Genomic DNA, 11,638 nt, shown 5'->3' with positions numbered 1-11,638 from the left:
ATTTCCAAATACTGGCCATGACAATGAAAACCAGAAGTAAGTTCATGTAAATCAAAGAAAGAGCTTGGGTGGTGGAGTATGGGGAAGGGCACACATTCTGAGACAAGCAAGGATCCAAACAGTCAGAAAACGTGCTTCATACACATCCTGTTTTGGTTCTCAGACTTGCCACCACCCTGTTTTGGCACCAGGACTGTCACCGCCACCCAAATCAGCAGGAAAGCCAAGTACTAACAAGAATGAATATAAAAAGTAGAGACTCAAGGATGCTAAATCTTTACCGTCCCAGAAGTGCAAGCTGTTCCAGTCTCGCACCCTTGGCTCACTGACGGTGAAAGAGACTCCAGACTGGGAGAAAAGGTCGGTGCACAATCTTGTATAGCATGAATATCAACAGGTACAGTGAATTCCAAAAGGTTAAAGTATCAGGGCCCAAATATTTTGAACCTGACTTCCAATCTTCTCTTCGACATATATGCCAGCCCTATTTATATCTGGTTTTCAAACCATTGCCCAGTCTAATGTTCCAGATCATTCGTGATCCCAGTATACACACACACAAGTTAGAACATGCTGAGAGAGAAGAAAGGAGAGAGAGATAGACAGGAGGGAGGGACGACGGACACACAGACACAGACAAAAACATCGATGTGAGAAAGAAACATCAATCAGTTGCCTTCCATACATTCCCACATGGGGATTAAACCCCCAACCCAGGTACGTGCCCTGACTGGGAACTGAATGACAACCTTTTAGTGCCCAGGACGACGCTCAACCAACTGAACCACTCCAGCCGGGTTCCCCTCTTTTTGAAGCCCTATAATCAATATGCCTAAGTCATCTGTTTAGATACAAGCTCCAAATCACCTTGCTCTTCTGCTAATAACATCCCACTAAACTGGAGAATTTTATTATTATTTTTTTAATGCTCATCTGAGGATATTTTTCCATTGATTTTTAGAGAGAGTGGAAGAAAGAGGGAAAGACAGAGAGAAATATCGATGTGAGAGAAACACATTGATTGGTTGCTTCTTGCATATGCCCTAACCAGGGCCCAGGCTGGGGAGGAGCCTGCAACGAATGTACATGCCCTTGACCGGAACGGAACTCAGGACCCTTTGGTCCACAAGCCAATGCTCTATCCACTGAGCCAAACCAGGTAGGGCTAAACTGAAGAATTTTAAATTTCCAACCCTGTCATATATCTATCAGGGCTACCCCTTGGGTGTATAATGCTTTAGGATTTATATTGTTTAGGTAAAATTAGTGAGTAGTTTCGACAAGTGACTATAAATTCCTTCATTTACTATCTTGAAAAGAAGTCAGCCTTGGATATCTCAGACATTTCCAAAACTAATAATTAAGTGAAACTGAATACCTACCATACCTTTTAGACATTCAATTGTATCAAGAACTCATATCAAGAAGACTACTTTTGAGGGCGTATTCAACAGAGCTCCCTGTGGGACCCTTTTTTGAACTCAACAATGAATATGCTCAGAATGTGAACATACAAACTCACTCTAAAGTCCTATTTTAGGATTTGTTAGCAACTGGCCAAGGAGGAGGTTCTATCCTAGTCACTGACCACTGAAGTAGGATACCCTACAACAGCAGGAAGAGAGAAAGGATGATGACATCTATCAGAAAGGCCTGGGACTGATGTACCCAGCTGGCTGTCTCCTGAGATAAAAGAGATTTCTGAGGTCACATGCCTAACACAATTTTCTCTCAGCTTCAAGTCTAGGGAAGCCACAATTCTGAACACATGTTTTACAAATGCCATTTAAACTGGGAGTCAACTCCAGTTAAACAATCACATTCCTGTGCTCATTTACATTATCTATGACGTAGGATTCTTCACTTCTTAAAAAAAAAAAAAAGTTATGGTATACAGCTGAAACCAATATGCTATATGTCAATTATATTTCAATGAAAACAAAAGCAAAAAAGGAAACTAGCTCTTTCATCCAAAATGACCTGTGTATCTAAAAGAGCCAAATGGATGACACTAACATGTGTGAGCATGAGGCTCTGAGAGAAGTGTGAGCCTGAGGGCACTGACTGGAGGGGAGCAGTGAGCCAATTACAGAGCGTGGGGGTCGCCTTTTCTGAGCTCCAGCGACAGCAGTTCAGAGACTGCCACACAGTGCTTCTTGCAGCTCCCAGTGGACTGGAGCCAATGGGAAATGACCACAGCCCAGGTGAGGATCTGCTCCCATTCTAGTCCCCACCCAAACTCATAGTTTACAAAGTCTCAGTTGAGACATACATCTCTTCAATATTATTAACACTTCACTTAAAAGCAAAACAAATGACAGTTCCTTGAAGCCTACAATTTTGTCATCTTAAATCTATAAATTGTTGTTGTTTTTTAAAGGGCAACTCAGCCTCAAACCAGACCATCTCATCTGCTCTGGAATCACTACTATGTCCCCACTGGTGAACATTTCTGTCTCTTGGGAAGTTGCCCAGAAACAAACAAGCAAATAAAACCCATTATTTCTAATCCAGACACTTGTTAGTTTTAAGAGACTTTAAAAAAGAAGCATCCACCACCACAGAAAGGGCGTGCAAATAAAATGAGTCCTGTTCATAAAGGACCAAAAGGGGAACAATCTTAACAGAGAACCATATTGATTCTTGACAATGTTCAGCAATTGTTTTTAAATCCACAAGTAGGGAGAAAAGTAGAATTAAGGAGGATTTTGTTTATTGAAAATAGTTCCTGTTCCCAAACACTGGTTTTGACAGAAATTAGTGATATATGTATATATATTAAAAGCTGTTTTCAGATTCACAAGATGGCAGATCAAAGCTAATGCTCCTCTCCTGGTTTGCTGAGAATAACAATGCCTGTATTTCAAAAGTGTGAACAACATGTCATCTCGTATATTTCCAAACTAATTCTGTGGGGTAGGTAAGACAGGCATTATTACCCCCATTTTATAAAAGTTGAAGTAGAGTTCAAAAGAGTTAACTGAGTTGCCCAAAGTCACCTTGTTCCTAAGTGGCAGAGTAAAGTCTAAAACTCTACTGTGTAATAAAATAGCCACCAACCACCTGTGACTATTTACATTTAAATGAATTAAGATTAAATTAAGTTTAAAAATCCAGCTCCTCACTCAAGCTAATCTCATTTCAAGTGTTCAACAGCACATGTGTCTAATGTTACAGAATATTTCTATCATTTCTGAGAGTGCTATTGGGCAGGGCTGGTCTAGAGCAGTGATGGCGAACCTATGACACGCGTGTCAGGTGACACGCGAACTCATTTTTTTGGTTGATTTTTCTTTGTTAAATGGCATTTAAATATATATAAAGTAAATATCAAAAATATAAGTCTTTGTTTTACTATGGTTGCAAATATCAAAAAATTTCTATATGTGACACGGCACCAGAGTTAAGTTAGGGTTTTTCAAAATGCTGACACACCGAGCTCACTGGTCTAGAGGCTAGTTCTTCTGAATTCATGGAAACTTGGGGACTAAATCACATGGCATCCCAGTGCTTAATAAAAATGGACTGAAAGTGACAAATCAGTCTCTTTCTCATTATAAGAAACTCTGAAACTTCAGGAGGTTGTTTTATCTTCTTAAGGATTATAAAAGCAGAAATTAGTTTTTAAAATTTTTAAACTGATTTTAGAGAAGGAGGAGAGGGAGGGAGGGAGGGAGGGAGGGAGGGAGGGAGGGAGGGAGGGAGGGAGGGAGGGGAGCATCGATGTGAGAGACATACATCAATTGGTTGCCTCCCCTATGCACCCTAATCAGGGATCAAACCAGCAACCTAGGTTTGTGCCTGACCCAGAATCAAACCTACAGACTTTCAGTACATGGGACGACACTCCAATTATCTGAGCCACACTGGCCAAGGCAGAAATTAGTTTTAAAAGGTATTTACCAAAATGCATTTGATCCATATGTACTCAGGAAGGAAAATCTTGAAACTCTGTATATTTGGTGAAGAATAATTCCCCCAAGTTATAAATAATAAAAACATTATTAAGAATTTTAGATTCAGAGAAAAAGGGATCAATCATAGTAATCAAACTTGATACTTCCAGCCATTAAATAACCTCTTTCAGGGATTAGAATAAACTTTTTCTCAGTGTAGAGAATACCTTAGTCAGATGAACAGGAGACGTTTAGCTAACCCTGAAGTCCAGTAAAATCACAGCTTAAATTGCCTATAAGTGCAACTGGGCCACACTGTCTCTGTGTAGACCACATAACTCACAATGATAGCTGAAGTGTGACAAAGAGATCAAACTGTAGAACTGAAGGGTTAGGGAGTGAAGATGTGGCAAAGTTTATTTAAAAAGAGCTGCAAGAACTCATGACATGAAACCACTCTTTCCAGCTTTAATGTAAGGTACATTGGGCTGACTTATAGACCTCTGAACCAGTCACAACGAGCTGGCCAATTTGTTCACTTAGCAACTTGTTTGAGCACCTTTCAGGGTAAGGTGGTTTGTGAGGCCTGTGGATTGACACTAACTGGCTGTCCCCTCTGAGTTGTGTTGCCCTCAGTCTCTGGATTCTCCCAACCATTCAGAGGTAAATGTTACTAATGACACTGGCTGGGTGCACAGAAACACCATTTAAAATAAAAAATCAAAACAAAAAAACAAAAACAAGCTCACTCAAGAAATAGAGCAAGTTCCTTAGAGAATCTGTAAGACAAAAATAATAATTTCTTCGTGTGCTTGACAAGGTACCAAGATTTTTCTACATGCACTTCATAAAATAATAAGCTGAGGGTTAACTATAACATTAGAAACATGTTACTTCGTGCTTTTCTCAAAATTCACAACAGAATAACAAAAGGTAGAGGAGGAAGAGACAAACAAGTGTCTTCTCTCATATCCAGAAAGATTACAGGAGACTTTTTTCTCAGTTGCTGGGTCAGAACTTCCATGTTTTCCTTTAAAAGGTTATTCCTTTGCAGCAGCTTTCATTGCCAGGACATTTTTCTTAATTTTCACCTTAACCTTATGATCTTGTGCACCTTTAAATGTCAAAGAGAAAGGCTGTGGGGGATGCTTTGTTTGAGAACAGAGTGTACCACACAAGACCCATCTCTTCTGAGTCTTCACTCTGAATACAGAAGCATTCCTGATTTTAATCTTTGGATTTAAACACCAGCTTCCTGTCTGTGCCATTTCTCCTCTCCCTCAAGATATGCAGAGCTTCAGACATCATTAAAGAAAGCTTAGGGCCTGGAATATGTAATCCTTTGCTATCTGGCACTCTGTATTTGGTAGGGTTTAAGTGGTGTTAAATGAAACATATGTTTACATGATGAGAATGAAGGATTCTGGGAAATGATCCTGTTTGAAAATACATCAGAAATCAACTTCTCTATCCCATAGTTTGGATGCCATGAACAGAGCTTATCAAGCAGCAGAGAGAAGTGTGTCGGAATTGAGAGATTCTCTAATCCCCTAAACATTATGGAAAGGCCATATCCCAACTTTGAATGATATACAGAAGCACGGCCAATCCTGAACGCAAGAGAGCCACTGGAGACATTGTATCCTACAGACATGACGGAATTGAGAGCCAGTCCTACATGGGAACTGTGCACAAGTATTCTGGGAGATGAGGTGGGTGGGTTTTTCTTCCCAGAACTAGAAAAAAAATTGGGATGAGAAGAATTTGATAAAAGATATGAACACATAAATGATGAGGCAGAATATAGCCATGACTACACTGCTCCTTTCCCCCAGCTTCCTAATTTGTAAAACCAAGTAAATATAAAGGCACTTTCCAGAAACTCCTCAGGCCAGCAAGATAGGAATGGACATGGGCACTTCAAACCAAATGTTACTTTTTTCAGGGTTCCAAATCTCCAATAATCAACAACAACTTTCTGGTCATTTACAGTTTGCCCCCAGAACTGCTCATATTTTCTTTGAAAGACTAGAGACATTGGTGGAAGATGGCACATGATGATGTCTGGGAGGTGGAGGATGTTGGAGATTACAATAGGAATGAAGGGAGCGGGTGCAGGGTTGTGGTGAGGAAGCAGGGTTACTCACACTGGGGGGAGAGGGGCTAGCAAAAAGTGAGCCTCCTCTTTGGGAACTCAGGACCCCATCTTGTATCACCAGGTATGTAGATGAGCAGGGCATTTCATACTGGAAGCTATTCCCAGGCCTCAACATTCTCTCTCAATCTAAGTGTTGGCTACCTATTTCCTTCACTAGAAAAGCTGAAAACCAAGACTGTGGCCATAGCTGACGGTAGCTCTTGCTATGAGGGAAGATGCAGTATTCTCACAGAAGCAGGTCATTTCCATTCCTATAGGAAGGACAACTATTCTCACTTCACAGATACAGAGAATAACCCAAAGTATACAATTAGATATTCAGAACATTTTCAAACCTAGCCTCCTGACAGAATAGGAGTGTTATTTCAAATTCCATGTCTCCATGTCCAGAAATCCAACAAGTTTGCAACAGAGTGGTATCTGTTCTCTCTCTCTCTCTCTCTCTCTCTCTCTCTCTCTCTCTCACACACACACACACACACACACACACACACACACACACACACAAACACACACACCATACTTTACAACTGTGTGTCTTCACCCATTCATTCATTTGGTGCCAGGCATTGGGTACAGAAATATAAATAAGACATTTCTCAAGGAGCTCACAGTCTAGTTGGAGAGACAAACACATAAGCAGATAACTGCAATAATTAAAGCATGATTAGTCCTAAGCAAAGAGATCGCATTCCATAAATCCTATTAAACAATGATCTCCAGTAGCCCCTGGTATCAAATGAAAGACAGGAAGAAGACTGCAGGGCACCTCTGCATGGGTTTTAGATTGTGAACATATTATAGATTCTGAGAAGTAGCAGTATGCTCTCAGAACTAGTACTGTAATTACAGTACCATGACATATTCTTTAATCTCTATAGCAGCGGTTGCCAACCTCGTGGACCACTGGTTGGCGACTGCTGCTCTATAACATCTAGGACTACCCTGGGCACAAAGTAGCTGCTAAACACCTGATGTTCTTGGTGAATGGAACAAGTACATGAGACTTTTGGTAACTTGTTCCTCTACAAAGGTTTGTAGATTGGCAGATCTGGAGTGTTCTGTAAAGTACAACACTGCCCTACCTCATCACATTACTGATCCACTGCATAAGCCATCTGCTCTATCTGGCACTTTAAGGGTTGGGGGTAGGGAATCCTTCACTGGAGGGCCAGAAAAGAAGACAGTATAATGTGGGTAAATGGCTTGGTAGTTCATTGTAATAAACAAAAAGATGAATTTGACACTTACGTCCCCTGGCTCATGTTTAGGATAGAAATAGAGCTCAGATTCCTTATACTTGTCACACAATTTTAGCTTTCAGAAATGGACCTGCCAATACAATGACATAAAATAAAATCCCACCCTCACTTGCTTAAAAGCCTTCAATGGCTTCCCATTGTACTTAAAATAAAATCCACCTCCTCTGTGTGGTTGGTAAGGCCCTCATTCAGGTCTTGTTCACCTTACCAATCTTAACTGGCCCTGCTCTCCTCTCACTTACCAGACCCAGCCACAATAGCTTCCTTGAGGTTTTCAATATGCCAGGCCCTTTCCTGTTCTAGGCCCTTACACTTGCTTTTCCTTCTCCCGGGGCCCTCTTCCTACTCTTGAATGGCTAACTCCATCTCATCCTTCAGATCTCAGCTCAAATATTTCCTATTCAGAGAGGCCTTTCTTGACCATCTTATCCAAAACGACCCCATCTCATTCCTTTTACTTATTAACATACTAACCAGTTAATTTACTTCATAGCACTTCCCGTACTCTGAAATTATCTTATTTATTTACTTGTCTCCTTGTTAATTAGTATTCTTCTAAATAAAAAACTCCTGAGACCAGGAGCTAGATTTATCTTGCTGTATCAGCAGGCATACACTAGGTACTCAAATATTTGAGTGAATTAATGAATGAGAATTAGGAAAATACAGTGGCAGTAGGTGAGCAGGCATTGAGTTAACGTGAAAAACATCAGTTTTCCTACTGTGAAGCTAGGAATTGTTGTCCGACATTTTTTTTAACTTTATTAGGGTATATTCAAGTAGCAATAATATACAAAGAAAAACGAAAGAAGGAGAGTCTAAGCCCACTGTTGATGACTTAAAAAAGAAATGTCAAAAAGAGCAAAATCTAAAAAAAAAAAAAAAGAGCAAAATCTTGCTGATTCCAGCTTCCACCCAGTTTGTAATGAATATTATTAATGTTAGAAGCAAATTTTATTATTTTTCTAACAGATTCCAAGGTTGGTTTCATTTCTCCCTGAGTAATGCAGTTCTGCACCCAGCTCTGCAACAACCCATCTAAGTCTCATTCAAGCACATTCACACCCATGCCAGCCTAGGGTACCTGAGGATCTCACTCGAAAACAAACAAACAAAAAACTGTTGTTGTTTCAAAACACCAGGCAGAAAAGAGTTTTCTCTTTCCCAAAAAAACCTGAACACAAGGCAAATCATATGCACGAAGTAGGTTCTTCCTCACAATACTTCAGCTCAAGATCTGCTCCTCCAATAAAGGGAAGTGTAACAGGGCGTGTAAGTGTAACCCTTTTAAAGGTGCAATTCAAAAGCTAATGCTGACACCATCAAACCTACTGCTGTTTGTTTCAATGAACTCAATCAATTAGAGCAGTTATCCTCGCTCTTAGTGATGAAGAGTCCTGAACTTGGAAAAACACAAGCAAGAAGAGTGAAAGATGAAACCTGTTGCCCTTGTTTCCTGTTGGCTGCCTTCTGTGGCATACTGGGTACACACAATTATGTCCTAAAAGCAACTCAATCAAATGCTGAGAGAGAGTGGTACTTACGAGGCATGATCCCCTGGCTCACCAGCTCTTCCCGTGTCCGCCGCTGCTGGAGCTTCAACTGCAGCACTGCATGGCAGCAAAGAGAGAGAAGAGATGAAGTCTCAGTAGGGAATTCCACCACAAAAGACACATTTTCAAATGCAAAGAAAGTCTCAAAACAGAAGGGTGTAGTGTATAAGAAGGATCCTCTTGAATTGTGACTGTAATTGCAGAAGTGGCCTGATACAGCAGGGTTTCCGTATTCTGCTGTGGGCGGCGAGAGGAAGTTGCAAAGGGTCTTGCAGGGCGATAACAATCCACAAAGTACCAAACTCTTGCTCTTGCTCAAAACCTTCTACAACACTGTCCTCTCAAGGTTGAAAAAACACACAAATGCTTAACTCAAAGAAAATATGAGGACCACTACCCAGCAGAAAAAGCTTCCCAGATATCCTACACTTTCTTCCCGGTAGCAAATGTTTACCACCCTAAATACAGTGAATGATACAGTTATTCACACAGATCAGGAAGTATTGGTAATATCTTTTCATCTGCATCTAAAAATCATACCTATTTTCACCAGAAAATATTTTGCCATTAATATAACTCTTTTCTTCCTATTCACTCTTAGAGCCTTTTCTGTTGAGGTGAAACACCAACCAACTCAGGGGCCCTCAAACTTTTTAAACAGGGGGCCAGTTCACTGTCCCTCAGACCGTTGGAGGGCCGGACTATAGTTTAAAAAAAACTATGAATTCCTATGCACACTGCACATATCTTATTTTGAAGTAAAAAAACAAAATGGGAACAAGTACAATATTTGTATTTGCATGTGGCCCGTGGGCCGTAGTTTGAGGACCCCTGAACTAGATGATTCAAAGCATAGCAGGCTAGGTAGGGGAGGGTGACAGGTGTTTCTCCTATTTACACTCTGGCAACACCACTTAATTGGACAACCTATTGAGATTTTTTTTAACTTAAAACTCAGTGATCTATATTTCAAATGCCAAGGAAACCTAAAGGGTATTATCACTGCACACCATGCAGAATGATGATGCATGCCATGGCCTGCATTCAGAGGCTGAGAAAATGTTCAAAAATTTCACAGAAAGGTCCCATGGGCCAAGGACAGTAACCTTACATGATAATTCTTTAGTTATAAGGTCCCTGCAAGTCACATTTGAGAGGGACTTGTCTCTATTAGGAACCATATTACCCTAATATCTGTCTTTTCCATCCATTTTTAAGGCCTCCAAGATTCATAACTAGGCTTTTAACTAGATCTCAAATCTAGCAGGCCCAAAGTAGATCTTGTCTTTCTCCCAAAACCCTAATCCACTTCCCATTCTTTTTCTCTTTAATGGTATCACTATCCTTCCCGGTACTAATATTAAAATTTCTGAGCCACTTCATCTCCTCCCTGTCCACAACTGTCCTATTTTATAAAGTTTACTGCACTATGTTTTCCCATGTTGCAGTATTAGCTCACTGGCTTGTGTCCTTCCTTGTGCTGTGTGTCTTCTATTCTAAGTCACCCGAATAAAGGTTGTCCAATTTACTCTTCTTCAAGTACCATGCACTTTTCCAACGCTTTATTCACTTCACCTGAAAATATCTACCTTCTTCACCTGACCTTCCCAACTCATTCCCCAGCATTCAGAATTAGCCTAGGCCTACTGTGAGCAACTTTTTATCTGATATAAAAAGTATAGTAATATTTTGCCCTGTGTAATACTTACCCTCTGAATATATTTTCTCTCTCCTGCCAGTTTATACACTCTTGGAGGGCAGGAAATATATCTTATTAATGTATGGCCCCCCCCCATAGCACTTGATACACCGTAGGCATTTAATAATTGTTTCTTGAATTGAACTGAATCTCCAAATGATGATACATACAGTCTAAGAAATCTAATCAGGAGGTTATAACTATAATTATATATTTTCTTTTACAAATTAACACTGTTAAAAGCAAAGCTTTGCGAATAAAATATGTACAAACAGCAACAGCCACTCCAGTAGCTAAATATTTACAGGCTATGTGCTCTGTGCCAGACACTGTTCAATGTACTTTCATGTTTTAACTCGTTTACTCTTCAAAACCCCCTATGGCAGGAGGGGTATTATTAATCCTATTTTACAGATAAGGAAAATGTGGCCCAGAAAAATTAAGTATTTAACCTAAGGTTATCCCACTAATCTGATATAATAAAGATGTAATATGCAAATGTAACGACCGGATCATGGATCAGCAGGAGGGTGGGGCAACGAGCTACAAGTGGGCGGTGGAGAGCTACAGGAGGGGGCAGGGCAGCAAGCTATGGGGGGCGGGGGGTGTCTAGGGGAGCGGGCGGAGAGCTACTGGAGGGTGGCAGCGAGCTACTGTAAGAGGAGCTATTAGAAAAGTATAAAATACAAGAAATTAATTTGATTTCAGAGACTATGAAAATCTAATGTAATTAAGTCTGAACACCTCAAAGAAATGCTAACTATAGCTGTTGGCCAAGAATAATTTTGAAATATCAATCAGCAACCCTTCTTTTTTTTTTTTTAAATATATTTTATTGATTTTTTACAGAGAGGACAGGGATAGAGAGTTAGAAACTCGATGAGAGAGAAACATCGATCAGCTGCCTCCTGCACATCTACTGGGGATATGCCCGCAACCAAGGTACATGCCCTTGACCGGAATCAAACCTGGGACCTTTCAGTCCGCAGGCCGACGCTCTATCCACTGAGCCAAACCGGTTTCGGCAAGCAACCCTTCTTAAAAAAAAACCCAAACATATACAGATAAGG

General features: G+C 40.4%; 1 protein-coding gene across 5 annotated transcripts in view; it reads right to left on the bottom strand.

Annotated features, from left to right (window-relative positions):
• MKL1 (megakaryoblastic leukemia (translocation) 1) overlaps positions 1 to 11,638 on the bottom strand; it is a 149,054-nt gene that overhangs the window by 32,663 nt on the left and 104,753 nt on the right. For all 5 annotated transcript variants that reach the window (XM_014464145.2, XM_014464144.2, XM_006098544.3 and 2 more), the window contains one exon: positions 8,861 to 8,926. In XM_014464145.2, coding sequence (XP_014319631.1) covers positions 8,861 to 8,926 — 66 coding nt within the window. The remainder of the gene's footprint in view (positions 1 to 8,860; positions 8,927 to 11,638) is intronic.

This window comes from Myotis lucifugus, unplaced genomic scaffold (assembly GCF_000147115.1).
Source record: "Myotis lucifugus unplaced genomic scaffold, Myoluc2.0 scaffold_239, whole genome shotgun sequence".
Lineage (NCBI taxonomy): Eukaryota > Metazoa > Chordata > Mammalia > Chiroptera > Vespertilionidae > Myotis > Myotis lucifugus.
Note: the sequence above shows the minus strand (reverse complement) of the source record. Positions and strands in the feature narration are given on the sequence as shown.